Source organism: Sinocyclocheilus grahami, unplaced genomic scaffold (genome assembly GCF_001515645.1).
Source record: "Sinocyclocheilus grahami isolate Dianchi unplaced genomic scaffold, SAMN03320097.WGS_v1.1 scaffold97.1, whole genome shotgun sequence".
Taxonomy (NCBI): Eukaryota; Metazoa; Chordata; class Actinopteri; order Cypriniformes; family Cyprinidae; genus Sinocyclocheilus; species Sinocyclocheilus grahami.
Window position 1 is genome coordinate 2,357,023 of NW_015505276.1, and position 19,952 is coordinate 2,376,974.

Below are 19,952 nucleotides of genomic sequence, written 5' to 3' on the forward strand. Positions count from 1 at the left end.
TCCCAGTGGAGTCAGATGGCGCCTGTTTTTTCATTGCTAAGCTTGCTGTTTGCTAAACCTGTTGCTCATTGCCACGCGCTAAACTGGCTAAATGCTCATACCAGCTTGAGACACACATGCAGACCAAAGGATCCTGAGAGTATTATCAATATTGTATAACGCTAGCGAGCCACAGCTGGAGCTAAACATCCACTTTCCTGTTGCGCTGTCATGCGTGTGCAGTTGACCAGAGCTCTCTCTCCTGTGTTTGCTCTTTATTGTTTTCAATATCTGCAGCTCAGACGACGTGTTGCCCAATCGGCCGGATTCCTCACATGTCTATTCGTCCCACGCGGAGGAGCGGCCACCCCCTCCGTACCCTTCCTCGTCCTTGTCCTCCCATCCTGGGCCTCACCACTTCTACCCCAAGCCCCCTCCCTGCGCTCGGCCCGTCGCCCCCGGTCCCGAGTCCCAGCCTCCCAGCTCCCCACCTCCGCCCCTGCGCTGGGTCGGCTTCGGCCCACCCCTTCCTCAGCCCCAACCACACCCATCCTCTTCCTCCTCCTCCTCCTCCTCCTCACTCGATATCAACTCCAACCCCAAGCCTAGCTGCCTGCACTTTCCCAAACACGGCCCCGTGTGTGACGCGCCGCATGCCGCTCCGCCTGATGCCAATGCCTCGCCCCTCTACATTAAAACCCCTCTCGTGCTGACCCGCCACGACGTGTCCCTCGGAAACCCCCCTAGCTTCCCCTCCTCCGCCCTCCCGCCGTGGGCTGCCTGTCCATGTGCCCGCGAGAGAGGACCCCCCAGGCTGACTAGGTAAATACCACCTGCCTGCGGCCACCCCGCCTTCGCATAACACACTGTGACGGCCATCAGGGCTCCCCACACTGTCTGAGCGCTCACCTCAGATTACTCCATACTGGCTCCCACTTTTCCATCTTGTTTTTGGAACTTGCTTTGTAATGTTATTGCTTTTTCAGTCCCATCACGCAGATTCCGTAACATTCTCATTGTCCAGGGAAGCCTGAGGTTGCCTAGCAACTGAGGATGTTACTGGCGTTTAGTGAAAGTGGATCCTTCACCTAGAAATCAGTGCTGTCATTGATAGCTTTTATTAATATTTTGAATCAGTTCTTATTTTCTGCTTTTATTTTAATTTCAGTTCAAATTCAGTTTTGTTATTTTCTTGTGCTTTTAGTTAATGTGTATGTATTTTTATTTCAGTTATAGCTCTTTTAGTACATCAAGTTAAACTGAATTAAAATGTTGCTTTGGCAGCTAGCTGAAATTAAAAAAAAAATGTTAGTTTTTTTAATATTTAATTTCAGTTAACATTTATTTAGTTTCAATTAATGATTTAAAAAAAAATGGTTTTAGTTTCAGTTTTAGTTTTAACCCTGGTAGAAATAAATACATTGATGGAGATGCATATGGTGACATGAATATATTGATTGTGAAACTGAGTCAAGAGTTGTGTTTGATGTGCGTGAATATTAACACCAGCTCTGTTCCAAAACTAATGAGCTGCCCACCTAGGCATCTATTTTAGTCATCATAGGCGCTCTTCCAACACAAAGACTCCTCCAAACAATAGGAAACAGATTTATTCTGGCCTTATGAGATAGCTTTGGAAAAATAAAATTAAGGACTTCCCAAAATCAATTGCAATGATATAATCTGATTGCCACTTTACATTTACTAATTTCTTAGAAATTCCATCTAATTAAAATGCATCCATTCTGACAATGTCTGACAATATAGAGCACTGCAGTGATTTTGTAGGCCAACTTGTAAGTTAGCATCACCCTGGTTCCCTCGACAAAACCCCAAAAGGGTTTTTTCATTGGCTTTTGGTTTATTGCAGAAAATTAGCTCTGTGATCAACAAAATATTCTTATGATTCTTACAGAATAATCTTCACTAAGGAGTTTTAAAGCCTAAATACTATCATCCGAAGTAAAAAAGCTTAAACATACACTAACCTATATAGGAACTGTGTTATGACCTGCAAAATGTGTTATCCGTGCAGCACTCTATTAGAGGAACTGTGAATGTTGAGTCTCTTGTGCACTTTGCTTGAGGGGTGTTTGTATGGCAATGTATGTCAGTGATCCCTTATGAAATTTAACAGTGGTTTTACTACAAAAAAACAAGATTTCTATAGTTAAATCGTGGTAACCACAAATTAGCCATGGTTTTGCTATACACTATCACAGTTTAACCATGGTATTTGTAGTAAAACTGTGGTTATACAAATGGTAATCAATAATACACCCCAAAAAAAAAACATGGTTACTAAAATTTTACCACCATAAACCTATGGTTAATTTACGTAAGGGATTGTTTAAAACCCCATGAAATAGTTTGCAAGTGTTTAAACCAGGAAGTTGTAACGTGACATCGGGACTTGTTGTTAGTAGCCAAAATGCTTTAGCTTTTCTATCTTCATCTAAAGCCCAATGTATACTTCAGTTTCTGTGCAAAACCTTCTAATGTGCATGTGTTTGCGCACAGTAACAAATGGAGTATACTTTGAAAGGCTACGCATTTGCCATTGCGCATTCGCTAAGGATTTGCATTATATTATACTTTGGGCTTTAGCTGTGAACCATGAGAAGCTACTCCCTCTTGCTAATCAGAAATAGATGGTTTTAAAAGGAAATACATTCTTGTTCTAGAGGGCAGTTAATTGGACAAACATTTGGATAGTGCAGGTCACTATATTTAGTCTCTGACTTTGTTTTCCCTGAAGACAAATCTACATTTTAAATGTATATCTACTCAAAGTTTGTTTTGCTAACCTTTAAGGAGTACACCAACACATACAAAGCTAAAGGTATGGTCACATTTAACATAGTTCAGCAAAGTTTTTGACTAAAAAGCACAAACTCAAATTTCATTGGTTTACAGAGCTGGTGCTCATTTACGATATTCATTTCAGTTACAATTCGGTAGCTGCTGACAAGAAGGACAACAAGGCAGCTCACTAGATTTTGAAACACAGCAGGGCGACATAAAATATAATAATTTCACTAAGATTAAAGTGTTCCCTACTTAATAGCCATCTGAATTTGAGAACTCTAAAGCCAAATGCACTGGTAAATTGTCATAAGGCTGAAACAATTTCCAAAATCAAATTGCAAACATCAATGTAGGCCATAAATTTAATTGAGGTGGGAATTGTGTATACGAATGCTCTTTTTTTAGACCATCAACCTCCCGGGTTGTTTGAAAGGTTGCAGGAATGTCAGTGGAATTACATGAATTCTCATCGCTTGACACCATCAATGCAATAAAGATCTATCCAAGATCTTTATTAGAGAGCTTAGCATCAGTAGAGCCAATATTAGCCATTTTACTAATGACTGTGTATTGCAATGGCACAGGTTCCCCTCCCCATCTACCCTCATGAGCCTTCATTCAAACATTGCAGGGCACTGCAGAGATTGAGTCATAGATGTGGCAGAGTCGTACCAAATGTAGTCACATAGATGCAGATATTGCAGCATCATTCTCTGCATGTCTGCACGGATATAAATGTAGAGGACTCATGTGTCCATGTGTGCACATAGATTTATCTTCCCCAGAGTTTAGCAGAGAGGCGCCTGAATAGAGCTGTCAGAGTGAAAAACAGGCTCCACATGCTCAGTTATATTCAAGATACATACTGTGTGTGTGTGTGCGTGTGTGTGTGTGCGTGTTTGCTGGGCAAGGACACTCAATCCCCCTCCTCCTGACATGCATGAGAAACACTCGGTGTAAAACCACCTTCACATGTCTTTGGAAAAAAATCACATCACACCCACATAAAAGCAGATTCTAGTTGTGGATGTTCAAGCAACAACGAAAATGTAACATCTATTTTGTCACCATTTTGTTTACCTTCTTGTAGCTCATCTGGTAAAGCATGACGCCAGCAACACAATGGCGATGGGTTCGAGTCCCACGTCAGTTATGTCAATAATGTTATGTCAAGGTGCATTCAGACACGATCCAAACCAGCAGGATGTTATTTACCACTTAAGTCGCTGTTTTTAGTTTCGATGACGGGGGCGTGAGGGGTCCTTGCACGCTGTTAGTCATTAATGATAGAGTGGGTGCAGATTGATGGCAGGCAGTCATGTTTGTCTCTCTCTCCAGCACTCTGAAGAGCAAGGAGCTCTCTCCTGTGATTGGCCACAAGGCTGTGCAGGCGTCAGGAGCAACAGTGCCCCCTGTCAGCAGTCAGCAGAGCAACAGCCAGTCTCCCCACTCTGCCGAGCACAGCCCCCACACCTTACACAAAGGTCCGTCCCACTGGGATTCCTCTTTAATTCAATCTACAGATAAAATCCTCTTTAAATCTGGTATAATGTCAGCCTTGGGCGATCAGATCACTGTATGCATCTGGTAATAACACGTTTCTGATTCTGTCAAGGTGATTTTGTGATGACATACATCAATATTTGCTCTGTATTGTACTGTGAAGTCTTTTGTAAAATGCTTGTTTTGCTACAGTGATCAGTGTTATGTTGGTATGCAGCTGCATTTGAAAAGAAATATAGGTAAAGTGACTTGAATACAGCTTAATTTCTGAATTAAAATTCATTAGATATGTTTTAGGGGACATAAATTAAAAGATCAGAATGATATAACTCTTTATATAATGAGAAAAAAGACTAAAATAATGCAGTTCTTGAAAATTAAACCTTGTTAGTTTGGAAAGATCGTATTTCTTAGAGCAAGAATATTTTAACAAAAACTGTTTATTGTTTACATTAAGGAAAATTATTTAAGATATTGAGTCTTGATTTCTGAAAAATGTATCAACATAAAGTGCATTCATGCTTAAAACAATAATAGATACCTGTCAGTGGTTTAAGAAAAACAAGTTTTGAAACTGAATTCAAAGAGAAAACAAGTTTATTTTTCTTAACCTGATGACAGACATATTTCATGTTTTATGCATAAGCTCAAATACTTTTAAAATAGTTTTCAGAAAATAATACTTAAAATCTAAAGTCACATTGAAGAATTGATTTATTGATTGATTGATTGATTGACTGGTTGATTGCAATGTTCAGGTTGTGAAATGTCATTTGATGCAACTCCCCCAAAACTTAATGATATTCATAAAGTAATAATTAAATTAATATTTTTTTTTAAATACTTCCTACTTTTGAAGGGTGTATTTAAAAACATTAAAAATAATTTTAAAAAATGATTAAGATGTGTACACTGACATGCTTTCAAGGTATAAGGAAAATATTATTACATTTATTTTTACTTCGGAATCATTAAATGTAAAGAAATTCCTAAGATCCATTGTGCCCAATTTTCACCTTGAAGCACTTTGAATCTGTGATCTGCTCACCCAAAACAAATGTTAATACCAGGTGTAAACAGGATCGTAGAGTAAAGGTTACTTGAATGCATATTTTATTTTGTCTTATCTCTCTCTCTCCTTACAGCCTCTAAGAAACTGGCCCCTGTGCCACCCAAGGTTCCCTACGGCCAGTCGGGGGGGATGTCAGACCAATCCACAGGTCAGCCGTCTCCGGTTAGCCTGTCCCCCACTCCCCCAAGTACTCCCTCCCCATACGGTTTGGGCTGTCCCCCTGGACACGCGCCCACCTCTTCCCCTGGCCAGACCCCATTAGGGGGACCCTATACGTTGTCCTCGCCGCCCTCTCTGACTGGTACGCTCACAAAATCCCGACCCACCCCAAAGCCCAGGCAGAGACCCAGTCTACCCCCTCCCCAACCACCCACCGTCCCCTCTACAGCCCCCCAGCCCCTGGAGCAGGGTCTACTTGACGGATTGTCCCCCGGGGAGAGCATGTCCACAGGTAAACATGCCTCAGTGGCAACATCACAAGTGGGAGTCCAGCGTCAATCTCTCAAACTGTCTGTCTCTCCGTCCTACGCAGGCGATGGACTTTAAGGAGCCAGATCCCCTTATGAAATGTGAAGACATTTGTCTTAAATATGGAGTGCCCATAGATTCAGTTGCCTTTGAGATGTATAGTATGATAATTATTTTGAACCCCTAGGATTATATTTTAGCTCAAGGATTTTAAGAAAAATGGAAACAAAGGGAATTCACTTAAAGCTCAAGGACATAATGTATATATTTTACTACAAAATGAAGTGTGTAATTCTTGCATCACCAGTGGAATTGTAAAAATAATGACTTTCCATACAGAGTTTCCACAGACTCTTCTGATCCACCACAAACAGGTAGTCTTGCACAAATTTCATGCCAATGCTTGAGCCAGAAGTTGTTGTTTGTGTCGGACCACTCAAACAAAGCAAGCAGTGTTTTTTGCACAAATTGTTTGCATGGAAAGAATTGTCAGGAACTTGCTGAAAATCAACTTCAAGTTGATTAGCTTTACTTTCAAATTTTAGGGGTACAGGTGCAGTCACATTTACCATTGTTCAGCGAATTTTCACGGGTCCAGTCATTTCAATTGGAATCCATGCGATCAGGAATATCCAGGCTAGAGATTTCGCAAAGAGTTTAAATTGGTCACATGGCTGAAATTCGTCAACTTCACATTTATGGGTAGCTTTGCTTTCAACTTTCAGAAGTACATGTGTATTCACATTTTAGAAATTACACATGAGGTTGAAAGATTTTCCCACACAGATTTCGTAAGAGTTTCAAATTTGTCACACTGAAACATTTGGCAAGCGCTTGCCAAAAAAATCACTAAATCCAATTGATTTGCTAACTTTACATTCAACTCTCAGGACTGAAGGTGCAGTCACATTTACCACCAAGTTCATAAAAGTATCATAAAGTTGCCTCTAAACAACAAAATACAAACAAATTGAACTTCAGGTGGTCACGTTACCGACTGCTATGTTGACCAGACTTTATGCCGCATGTCAAAAGTCTGGCTACATGAGACTAACCTAGAAAGAAGCATTTTAACATGCAAAGAATTACACACTTCATCTTTGAATTTCAGGATGAGCCCTATAGTTATTTTCTCAGCTTTAGTGTGAGACTGTTTCTCTAAAGTAAGGTTCTGTGGTCTTTGTATCATTCTAGTGGCCCGCTGTATGGCACTGATTGTATGTTCTCTCATGTGAGGCATGTCTGTCAGTCATTCTCCTGAGCACTGATTGATGTATGACTCTTTTATCCCCTGTCATCGTTGTGCACCTTGCAGCTGTGTGAGGCCAGGGACTGAGTGTGGGCTGAGTGTGAGGGGGACATTTAGGGTAAGCCAGAACCTGCTGTGCCCGTGCCATAGCCTCATCTCACACCGTCTGGCCTGGTGCTGTGGCTGAATCTGGGGCCACCTACTGCAGCCTTGCTCTCTGTCTCATACCGTAACACTTCCTTCTGCAGCTTTGTTATTCTCTCCCAGTCACGGGGCTGTCCTTGGCTTCTTCATTCTGTCAGTGTAGTCTGTGCATGGTGTGAGACTGGTCTATGCATGGCTTATGGCCTTACTTTTCTGAGCAACATCACACATTTGCCAACGTCGTCGCTTATGAAGTCCATCTCAACGCCTCCGGCCCTGACCTCACATCGTGATCCATTCCCCCACCCAATATCCCCACCACATAGGTACCCAGGTAAACCCCAACCAAACTCTCTTTGAGTCGAGTCCATCGCAGGACGACAGTACAACTCTTCGCCCCCCACAGTCGTGACTACACCATCTCGCGTCCATCTCATTCTTACACAGGGGAGGTCATCACAATCAGATACAGTCCACCAATCCACATAGTCCACTGACAAGTTTCTTAATGTTACCACATTTTCAATTTGCACCCATCTTGTTGTCTATGTGTGGAGTATTTTGTTCATTGTGGTCAGTGTTGGGGGTAACGCGTTACAAGTAACAATGTTATGCGCGCATATTTCTTGTCGTTACTTTTTACCTTTATACTGCAGTACTTTTTCAAACATGGAACATGTAACAGGTTTAGTGTTGTTTGGCAAACATTACGTAAACACGTAATGGTAAACAGCACATAAGTAACATAATGGTAACAGCGCATAAGTATCACAATGGTAATAGCGCATAAGTAACACGTAACGTTAACAGAGCATAAGTAACACAATGGTAACAATGCATATGTAACACGTAACGTTAACAGAGCATAAGTAACACAATGTTAACAATGCATAAGTAACGCGTAACGTTAACAGAGCATAAGTAACACAATGGTAACAATGCATAAGTAACACGTAACGTTAACAGAGCATAAGTAACACAATGGTAACAGTGCATAAGTCACGTAATGTTAACAGAGCATAAGTAACACAATGGTAACAGTGCGTAAGTAACACATAATGGTAATGGCACATAAGTAACACATTATTACTAAGTAATGTTACTTTTCTGTTAATTATCTGATACAACTGGAAACGTCCAATTACAATGAACTTACGTATAGTGTCTTCACATGGTTAAATTGTTGCGGATAAATAGCATACTAAAGCCACCTTAAAATCTGTAACAAGCATGTTACAAACATACACATGTGTAATGCATTTTCCAGAAATTGTAATTCCAATGTAAAAACACTTATGCAGTCTTTGTGTGACATTTAAACAACCATAAATGTGGTTTCATGCTATATTTGTTGTTGTGGGCAAATCATGTCGGGGACAAATACTTTTCACAGCAAAATTACCTAAAAATGTCTACAAGGCAAGCAGGAAACCACCATTCTAGAAGACAGAGAGCCTTGGCTAATTGACGCCTGTACAAAATAACACAAAAATATCACGTTACTTTTCATAAAAGGTAACAATGTAATCGAATTAGCTACTAGTGCATGTAACGCGTTACTATTTAAAGTAACATTCCCCAGCACTGATTGTGGTGAACTGTTGATTCTATTCTTGTTACTTTCTGAAAAACTGCAAAAAGCTTTATGTGTACTTTATATTTTATATGAGCATAGCAGAGATTTTGCACTGAGGCAGGACAGGTTTAATTTCAAATGAAACAGATGTTTCACCTTCCTTCCCAATGGCTCAGTGTAACAGAATCCATGTGCAGAATGCCAGGAAACAGTCTGATGTGCCCCTCTCCTGCTGCAACACACATTCAACACCCTTCGCTGACTTCGCCTCTAACAGTGGTCTGGGAACTGAATTTGCTTTTTTGCTCTCTCTCTCTCCTTGTGTTGTTTTCAACATCCTCATCATCGCCATTTCCATCATTTCTCTCTGTACTGTAAACTTGTCTTGTCGCTTCACTTTCGTGGCCATCGCTCTCATTTGCATGATCCTATAGCAGATTTCTTCAGTTTGGAAATTCCCTCCATCAATGTCAATCTGGACAGCCTGTTGGATGAGTTCAGGGTGCTCCCATGTCGGAGCTCCTTTGCTGCGGTCAGCTCTCCGGAGGGGGAGTCCGTGTCCGAGGAGGAGGGCCAAAGCACCACGCTATGACCCCTGAGCCCACCCAGCAGCATGCCAGCTTCGCCCAGAACCCGTCCACTTCTGCTGAGGCCCAACTGGAACCCCACCTTGGCCAAACCCTCAGTCACGGATACTTCATGAGAGACTCGACAAGACGCCAACCACACAACAGGTGCCATAAAAAAAGCAACAGAATGGATTTCGTTCAAATTGCCACTGGAGGAACCTGGAGTTTTGTGTTCTGATTCCGGTTTCTCTCTGAACGATTCTGTCTGTTTCATTTTGTTGTCGTGTTATTGGTTTCGTTTGATTGGGATGTTTTTATTTCTGCCTTATCAGAGCTGCAATTATAATACAATGCACATAGGGAGCAGTCTGCTGACTTTAAAGGAACCTCATACACTTTGTCTTGCTGGAGGCTTTGAACTGAGACCCACCCTCATGGTATGAGAGTAGGCCGTCTTTGTTTTCCCTACAGGGTCCATGCTATGCTCTTTATAGATGACTTGGTGGCATATAGCATGTTTAAGTTTTAATTTTGCAATGCTGAGGTCTTTCTTTCTTTCTTTCTTTCTTTCTCAATCTCTCTAACCTACACTAATCACTGCTTTAGCAATCCAATTCAGTTGACCTTTCGCTAAGTCCCGCCTTAAAGTGCTACTGACCAATCTGGCCTTAGCAACTGTTGCTGCCCATTATATTATCAGACAAGTGCTCATTTCTAAAGTAGATCTATGGACAGACTGTGTGTTTAAATAATTTTGTAAAATTACATTTAAAACTATCAAAGATTACATTAAACTCTTGTTGCCTATGGCTCAGACTGTAGTGCACAGCTCTATCAATGCCAAGGTCATGGGTTCGATTCCCAGGGAGAGCAAGAACTGATCAAATGTAAATATGTACCTTCCCAGCAGGCACATATTTGGTTAAATTTCGGTTGCAATGTCAGGTGACCAAAATTCAGTGTCAATTGGACGTCTAATGTCAATGTTAATTTGATGTCCAATACTGACGTCAGCTGATATTGATATTTGTTGTTTTAGGTTATGTAACCAAAATCCAACATTAAGTCAACGTCAAATTGGCGTCAAATACTGACGTCAGCCTGATTTTTATTCTCAACCAAATGGAACGTCAACCTGATGTTATATTGACGTCCTGTGCCTGCTGGGCTGAATACAAGTTGCTTTGGATAAAAGTGTCTGCCAAAATTAATAAATATAAAAGTAAATATTGCCTCACAAAAGAGAGATCAAATTGTCCCCCCTTTTCCAAATCTTAGAAGTTGGGAATCGCATGAGGTGAATTGAATAATGTGTCCTCAACATGTAGAATGGTAAACTGAAATGTCCAATTCATTCCTGCGGTGGATTCAGTCAAGTTTGTCTGAGTCAGCAACAGAAACTGAGGGGGCGGGGCTTAGCAGGGAGTCAATCAATTTCTGTAACATTTTGATAGATATGTTTATCTGTGGCAGAACATTATCAGAACTTCCTGAAACGCACATAATACAGTAACACAGTGACAGCTGCTGCAGTAAAGTGTATTTTCTTAAAGAGCCAATACAATATAATGCAGTACATGGAAGCAAGGTAAGAAATCCAGGGTTCCCACAGTCATGGAAACTATCAGGGTATTTTAATAGCGTCATCGAAAATTTTTAAATCCCTCTAAAAATCACGTAATTTTCTATAGTCTATATATTTGTTTCTGTTCTGAAGTGTTTCTCTCTTTTTTTGTGAGAGTTTGCGATCTCTATAAAATTCTATTTCAAAATCCTTATCCTGGAAATCTGTTCATGAAAATTCACAGAAGGTGAAGAAGGTGTGGGAACCCTGGAAATCTCAATCCCTCACCCCTTTACCTGCAAAACAGAAACATTGCTTGTGCTAAAATGGGTCACTGCAAACACTTTCCTGCAAATGTTTCATAATGTTTACTACTGAGATTAACTACTGGTTCTGTTCCAATGCACTGCCTTGCGTTTTCCGTTGTCTTTCCGCACTCATATGCCCTCCAAAGTGCTTCAAACGCAGTGCCACACTATCCCTTCTGTATATTCCAATACTGTATATAAAGATGTGTAGATAAGTGTCAACGAGAGGACAAATGTAAAGGCAAATATGAATTATATATTCATAAATGTGACATGCCATATTTATCTTGTATAGAAATAATGTTCTAAGTATTATTTTGTCCCTGAACACTTTTTGTCAGGTTCACATAGCAAGCGAGTTTTTTGCACTTTTGTAAGCCATGAACTAGATGTAGAAATATGAATGCAGACGTGGTAGAAGTTTAGGTAGAGTTATTCCCGAGAGAGATTTTATCCCTAAACCGACCTCATCAATAACAGCCTTAATCAACAGCATAAATCAACTGTATAGCTACTTACTATTATTAGAAAATATATGAAGTCGAAGATTACAATAATCGTATAACATTGGTTCAGTTATACTATTGTATAAAAAATGGAAGATTATATCAATGAAAATACAATGGCCCTAAAACAGTTTTGATGCATGGAATCTGCGAAATAATGATATTAGATCTTCTCTAGCGATTTCGTCCAATTACTTTGTCAACTGGTATCGCTTTTAGTGGATGCATGAGGTTATTTCCTCACTGATGTCATTCATCACATGAACTGTGTCCACGTACTTTTTAAGGCCACTGTATAACATATCTCGCCATAGGATCAATGGAAAAATACAGATTTTATAACTTGGCAGGGATCATTTCGAAATCATCTCAAAGATATTTTAGGCCCTAAAGATCCTTCAAAGTCTCATTGCTTTTCCCCAGACACATAATCTGATGCCACACTGAGATGGCGCATTTGTTTCATGGGTATACAACACCACAAGACTACTGGATGCTGCAGTTTCTCTTGTCTGAACTTGTACAAAAAGCGCAAGACTTTATTAAGGTCAAACAAACATTAGCTCACTTCTGTCCCGTGGAAGGAATGGGCACAGCGAACCATCTCCGTTCTCATACGAAGGACTCTACTTCCAACGATGGATAGCCATGGCTTGTATTTCTCTCTTTGACTAAGCATTAGTGTACATCAGGGACAAAAAGCCTTTTTTTTTTTTTTTGCTGAAATCTGTGATATGCCTCAGTGTGTGTTCTTGATGAAATATAGTCTAATGATTATTGGTGACTGAGTTGTAGTTGTAGTGATTACACAATGATAATTGCAAGTGCCCTCACATTCAGTATTTATAACCTGAAGCTACCGGCGAGTTTCGTGCGTACGTGAGGTTCTGTCTGTGCGGTGTTCTGTGAGGAGGCAGTCGTGTCCGTTTGAGTGTGCTGACTGAATGTGATTTCGCCTTTACTTGGAAGTGCACTAAAGTAAAGGCCTTATAGCAGCTGCAATGGACGCATGGTTTATTTTCTTTATGCTCATCTCTCTCCGTTAGCGCTCATAATGAATGCTAAAGTTGTTGTTAATGAAGACAGTATGTACATGCATTCTCATTCTGGTTCAATACTGCATCTGTTATCCCATGCTTTTCTAAGGGGAAAAGGCACAGGTATATGTGATTTGTAAATGAAGATCATTAGAATCACATCTTAATTTGCACGTGACAATGTTTAACAGTTATACCCAGTATGTTTAAGAAATTGTTCAAAACAGAAAGATGTAATAGCCATGATGGAACTGTTTAAACCTGATGAATTGTGCATACGTAATTTTAACTGATAATTTGACCCACACAGAATCTGCAGAAGTCACGTTTCACCCCAAAATCAAAAGAAACAATTAAGAAATTATACTTTATTTAAAGGGGTCATATGATGCTGCTAAAAATAACATTATTTTGTGTATTTGGTGTAATGAAATGTGTTTATAAAAAAACACATTATTTTCCACATACTGTACATTATTGTTTCTCCTCTATGCCCCGCCTTTCTGAAACGCGTTGATTTTTACAAAGCTCATCGGTCTGAAAAGCGAGGTGTGCTCTGATTGGCTAGCTATCCAGTGCATTGTGATTGGCCGAATACGTCAAGCGTGTGACGGAAATGTTTACGCCCCTTAACATATTGTGATGATGCCGTGTCCGGCCGGAGCGACGAGACAAAAACATTAAAACCTATTATAAACGAGGCATTTGTTGCATCCAGTGGGGACATAATTACGGATTATAATGACTTATACTGTCTTTTTACACATTGCGTTGCATCGCGCCGCGTAAACATAAAACCATGTCTGCATTTGTGATTGGAAAAATGACAAACAACAAGTGCTACTGTACACTGCTCAAAACTCGCGTTTGAATCGTCAGTGGCAAATTCTTTAAATATAAAAAACATACTTACAGGCTGTGAGTCAGAACAGCCGGCATTGTAGTCTACTCTCCCAGGATCAGGAAACAGTCCTCCATAAAATGCACTGGACAAATCTGAATATTTGGGTTGAACTGTTCTGGAACAGTGTTGTAAATACAACTTAACCACTGATTTCTAGTCGTGTCCTCTTTTGGAAGGCCAAAAAAAGTATTTCGCTTTCACAACCAAACAGCGTCTCACACCGCGGCCTTGAGAACGGCACGACCGGCGGATTCGACGAAGGAGCGTCCGGCGGGCTTGCGGCCACCAGATGTGACGACCCCGGGCTGGACTCCGCTTCGTCCACAGTGAAAGCCGATCCGGCGATCCACAGCGCGAAGTTGATGTATTTCCTCAGCGACCAGCACGGATCAGCTCCAGGCATGACGAAGCGGATATCATCTTCTTTTGGAGGACCAAACAAAGTAGTTTCGCTTTCACAACGAAACACACACAGTGTCTCTACAACATGGCCACGGCGGCAACAGCGCGAATAAAAGTTACGCCTTCTTTCTTTGAGTGAACATTTGGGCGGCGTTATGCAAATTTTCCCACATAGTGATGTAGATATGTGGGGGCGTGTTAGAACGAGTCGTTTTAGGTAGGCGTGGTTGACTCTTAAATTTATAAAGAATATCTCTTTGGATTTGAGACTTTAGTCTTTGCAACTTTACAGATCTTCTTTATGCACCAAGAGCTTGTAACACTTCAAAGAGAAAGGAAAAATTTAAATCGCATCATATGACCCCTTTAAAGAACAAGAAGCTTGTGTTAGTTTAAACTATTAAATCAAAGGATTTTCATGATGATTAAGCACAATATCATTCCCAAATGTCATTAATACAATTAAAAAAATTATGTCATATATTTAAATTGTGCTTGTACTATCATAATAGTATGTGTTGTATGTTAAAAATAAATAATTTTTAATGTAATGCCAAAATGCAAAAAATATATAAATCATTTTTCATTTTATATGATTTTTTTTTTACTTTCGATTTTGGAGGGAAATGCCCTGACCTGGACCTGTTGTTGTGATGCTTTTCACTGCATTTTATGCACTGAAATCATGGAAAATCAGTACAGAATCTAAATGGGAAACGTGTTAAATTCCTATTGAGCACTGTAAGCATTATCATACAAGTCAAAATTTGTTAAACCAACATAAAGGGCAGAAATCTGCAAAGATATCTGCAGGCACAGATTCTATCTACTGATGAGTCAAACAGATTTAATTTCAAAATGTCTCTTATTACTTGCTTGAACCAAGAAAACGATGCAATTATAGTACAAATGTTCTTCTCAAAATGGGATTTGTAAAATAAAACCGTCATCTAATGCACCTATTACAAGGACATAATTTGTACTGATAAATGTATTTCTTAATTTATCTGATATTTTCAGCATGAAATGATATGTTCAAAAAGAACTAATGATACAAAGAAGCCACAAAGTTATAACGGTGACAAACTGAACTGAAGATTTCTCCGCTTTTTCTCAGTCATCTGTTTTGAACATTTAGGTTACTATATCACCCATTTACATCATCCTGTGAAAACCAGCAATCTGGAGTGACAGAGCATGCATTTAATCATTCCCTTTAGATAATCACATGTGTGTTCATTAAAACAATACCAGATAATAAAGGTAGTCAACGATGAACCAGGGATGTGTGAACAGGTAGATTCAAAGGTGATAAGTTGATCAGTGCACATTGTCCAACAATGTACAGCCCTCTTCACCCCCGCTTACCGAACTAATGTACAAATCTGCCTGTAAATCACCCTCCTCAGCTTAGCATATCAGTGGAAGAACACAGTCTGTACTGTGAAGCCTGCCGCAGTCCTTATCAGAATGTCAGAAATACATAGATATTTATTAAACTCTACATTTGTAATACTTTTGGTCTAAGTGCTTTGTGTTCTTGTGTATTGTTCACCTCAAACTGCTGTAATAACAATGTCTACATCCTGAAATGATGTAAGGGGAGACAAGATATTGATCATCATTTTATGTTTTTAGAAAAGAAAAAAAAAACAGTGAAAAGCTATATGTTTAAAACTGAAGTCTGGTGATTATCTCAGTATAAACTCAAGCATTTCAAATGATGTTGACTAAAAGAAAAATGATCCACATTAATTTTATAGCTTTATATTGTATGTCAGCAAAAGACTGAATACTGCATACGTAAAAGTCAGATATTTTATAATGAAGTTGTTTTTCAAATACTTCCAAAACCAAATGATCTGGGCTATGTAATTCATATTCATTTTATAGCTCTATACTCTTAATGTGCGGTCACATTAGCGCCATTTCTGTGAAATTTTGCAGGCAAAACGCTCGCACAGAAGCCACTTTTAAACTAAGCAGCTTTCTGTTGGTCAATGCTATGAATCAGCACGATCAACTTCAAACCCTTGTGGAATTTGCAAAATTTTCACCCTCACATAAAATTCACAATCATGTAGATTCCTTTGGACCCTTTTCACATTTCTGGGGTTCTATAGTTGCGTTAACTTTGATAGTGGTGAACCAAAACTACAATTAAAGCAATAAGCCCCAAGAAGCCGTGGTTTACAGTGAATTTATAACAGCTTAGGGGTGTTCGCATCGTGCCTAACAACGCCCCTTAGCTGTTATAAATTCACTGTAAACCACAGCTTCACGGGGCTTATTGCTTTTATAAAATGGCTATTCCATATACGTGGTAAGGTTTCACAAAATAAAACCGAGCAAATACAGTGTAATGATATGAATAAAAACAGTATTCTTCCACCAAACAATGTAGTTCCTCAGAAACGGTTGTGGTTCCAACAAAGTGGTTGCCGATCAACACACAAAGTAAACAAAGGTGTATGTTTGTAGAGTAATTTACAACAGCTTTGAACGTGGCTCAACCAATCAGAATCAAGGACCGGAACTATCCGTTTTATCCACCTTTTTCTTCAACGCGGAAGTAAGCCTATGGGTGAGACTTCCGGTTCATTAGCCGCTATAGGTAAATAACGAGGAGAATAACAACGTGCAGTAAACGGTAAAACTGTTTGCACTACAAACCAGTGTGTTCATAATTAAGATAATACATTGAAATAATATGATAAGACACACCAACTTTCAATATCAAGCAGCAAAACGAACTGTTTTGCTCAGCTAAAAATAACTGGAAGGAGTGGACGCAGATGAGACCGAAAGCCAGACCCATATAATTTACAAATGGCCGCGCCCATTTTTACGACAAGAAAAAGGTGGATAAAGTATATTTTTTTAGTGCCGTCAAACAATTAATCGCGATTAATCTCATCCAAAATAAGCATTTTTGTTTACATAATATATGTGCGTGTACTGTGTTTATTATGTATATATAAATCACACACATGCATGTATATATTTCAGAAAAATAGTTTATATATTAAATATATTTATATAAAATATAATAATATAAATGTATATGTACATGTACATATTTTCAAAATATATACTGTATGTGTGTGAATTTATATATACATAATAAATAAACACAGTACACATACATGTAAACAAAAACTTATATTTTGGATGCGATTAATCGCGATTAATCGTTTGACAGCACAATTTTTTTTGCTTTTCCATTTGCTCTAATATCAAATGGGGGGAAAAATCATTTCAATTTTTTTGTCTGAGAGATTGTCAAATTTTCAGTCACTCCCTCAGCTGATAGCTATATTAGAAACCCTCGATAACTAATTTTCTGTAATTTAATGGCAAGGTAGTTTAACACAAAATATAGTGTTTTAAATGTAGCTACATACTCTTTTTTTTTATAAAAAAAAATAGTTGCACGCTTTTAACTATGGAAACGCGTCATCGCAGTCGGTGAAAAGGGTCCATCGAAATGACCGCCTGATGTCAACTCACGAACAGCTGCAAATGACTGCACCTTTACAGTATAGGCTACGTCTCATTGGCGTGTATTTGACTGAAAGAAAAAAACATTTGGGACAAACTGATACTTCAAACTGAGCAATCCATTAACATCACTTGAGCAACCTCTGAGCAATCTGGGAGAAGACACATGGGTCAGCGGGGTGAACTAGTACAAACACGTACACACACCATTCTGAAGTGCATTGCGATAGCATTGCTGTACAGGTACGTCACAGAAACACCCTCCAATCAAGTAATGACTGTCAACTTGTGCAGAATGTGAGGTATTAGTCATTTCAGGGCTGGAACTAGCTAAAGACGTTTGCTAGCCCGTGTGACAAGAATGTCTGGACAGGCGAGGGTGTGTTTCATTCCTTCCAGGTAATGCGAGCCGCAGAGAAAAGCTCAAGCTTCATCACACCCTTCCCCGTCCTCCATTCTCAAACTTGCTGTGTCCATGGTAGCTGTAACTGAATCCCACCTTGTTTCTACAACATCAAGTGACAACCAGACGACCAGCTCATCTTTTCTTCTTCACGTTTAAATGACCCAGTCTCCTCACAGTAACTTTTTCCTGGCAGCTTCCAGAACAAAACCTTTGTTTATCTGTAGAGTAACACTATATATTTGACTGCTTTGTAAGGAAACCACCTCCATATGCCTCCCCTCAAGACATTCACAAGACATGCCAGAGCAAGCCTTGGAAAAGACAATAACCGTCTGTTTTTCATAAAACATTCATTGTGTCTTGTGAAACCGTCTCGTTTTCAGTAACACATGGCTTAATAATGATATGCACTGCTCTTAAAGTGATTTATCTTACATGAGGGGCCACATACAAGCAGTTCTGGACACTTTAAGCCAACAAAACCCATGGAAGTATGGCAGCCACCAGAGCCAGTAAGGTGAAAGTGATCATTAGGATCAGAAGGCAGCAGGAGATGGTGCAAAGCCTCTGTCCATTGCTGCTGTAGTCCTGCTGCATGGCTGAAGTTGTCCCAATGTCAATAACATCACCCTCTGTCATGGGTCGACCCAACTCACTGATGATAAACACTTCTGAAGCGTCTTTAGGACAGACGAGTCTTCGTCTACATAGTCTACATGAAATACTCCTCAGACACCTGCAGATACAGCCAAGACCTCCAGTGTGAGACCCAACAGGGAATACAGGAGAGGGCAGAGATGATACTTCCAGTGTCTTTCCGATCCTTTTGGCTTCAAGCGTTGAGACTGTGAATCCGCGGAGCTTTGTGATGAATGTCAGGTGTCTGCAGACGGGGCAGATGATATTATCCCGTTTCATGGATCCGTTCAGGCTGGTGTTCAGCAGAGTTCGTACTAAGCAGTCATGGCAGAAGTGATGCCCGCAGCTGAGCGTCCTGGTGCTGTCCGAAAGACTCTCGTAACACACCGGACACTCGCTGTCCTGAGCCTCCTCATCCATGTCTCTCCGGTTTGAAAACTCCACCTGGATCCCCTCGACTGGTAAACAGCAGCCCGCGGGAACATGCAACGCACACTGGCGCAGGGAACTGATACTCCTGTAAGATAACACGCGGACACCGTGACGACACAGCCGCTGTCATGCCAGGAATGTTGAAAAACTAGATCTGCTGTTAACTAGAAGAAGAAGAAACTAGAACCAGTTCAGTGTAAACAGTTTAAGTATTTAGTGTCGTTTGTTAGGTGTTCTATTCTGGGGTTTTTTGTTGAGCCTAACATTTAGATGTAGCCTGTTATAATAATAATTATTATTATACATTAATTTATATAATTTTTTATTATTAACTATAATAATAAATTCTAGTTATTTATTATTTACTTATTATTACAACAACAATAATATTAATACATTATTATTATTATTACATGAAAATATAGCCCAGGCTGGTGTTCAGCAGAGTTCGTACTAAGCAGTCATGGCAGAAGTGATGCCCGCAGCTGAGCGTCCTGGTGCTGTCCGAAAGACTCTCGTAACACACCGGACACTCGCTGTCCTGAGCCTCCTCATCCATGTCTCTCCGGTTTGAAAACTCCACCTGGATCCCCTCGACTGGTAAACAGCAGCCCGCGGGAACATGCAACGCACACTGGCGCAGGGAACTGATACTCCTGTAAGATAACACGCGGACACCGTGACGACACAGCCGCTGTCATGCCAGGAATGTTGAAAAACTAGATCTGCTGTTAACTAGAAGAAGAAGAAACTAGAACCAGTTCAGTGTAAACAGTTTAAGTATTTAGTGTCGTTTGTTAGGTGTTCTATTCTGGGGTTTTTTGTTGAGCCTAACATTTAGATGTAGCCTGTTATAATAATAATTATTATTATACATTAATTTAT

The 19,952-nt window shown here is 39.9% G+C and overlaps 2 protein-coding genes and 1 long non-coding RNA gene across 3 annotated transcripts in view; 1 reads left to right on the forward strand and 2 right to left on the reverse strand.

Moving 5' to 3' along the window:
* The window catches only part of LOC107587964 (rho GTPase-activating protein 44-like), a 75,316-nt gene extending 62,163 nt beyond the window's left edge, over nt 1–13,153 (forward strand). Inside the window, exons 18-21 of the mRNA XM_016275949.1 lie at nt 277–801; nt 4,126–4,271; nt 5,436–5,813; nt 9,234–13,153. Coding sequence (XP_016131435.1) covers nt 277–801; nt 4,126–4,271; nt 5,436–5,813; nt 9,234–9,391 — 1,207 coding nt within the window. The 3' untranslated portion in view covers nt 9,392–13,153. The remainder of the gene's footprint in view (nt 1–276; nt 802–4,125; nt 4,272–5,435; nt 5,814–9,233) is intronic.
* Nucleotides 13,154–15,131: 1,978 nt separating this feature from the next.
* LOC107587966 (uncharacterized) lies at nt 15,132–16,294 on the reverse strand. The gene is made up of 2 exons (XR_001609529.1): nt 16,044–16,294; nt 15,132–15,675 (listed from the first exon to the last, which is right to left on the reverse strand). It is a non-coding gene; the product is annotated as an uncharacterized lncRNA (long non-coding RNA).
* A 2,170-nt stretch (nt 16,295–18,464) lies between these two features.
* LOC107587965 (RING finger protein 222-like) lies at nt 18,465–19,131 on the reverse strand. The gene has a single exon (XM_016275950.1). The coding sequence runs from the start codon at nt 19,053–19,055 to the stop codon at nt 18,465–18,467; it is 591 nt and encodes a 196-aa protein (XP_016131436.1). The 5' UTR covers nt 19,056–19,131.
* Between the last annotated feature and the right edge of the window lie 821 nt (nt 19,132–19,952).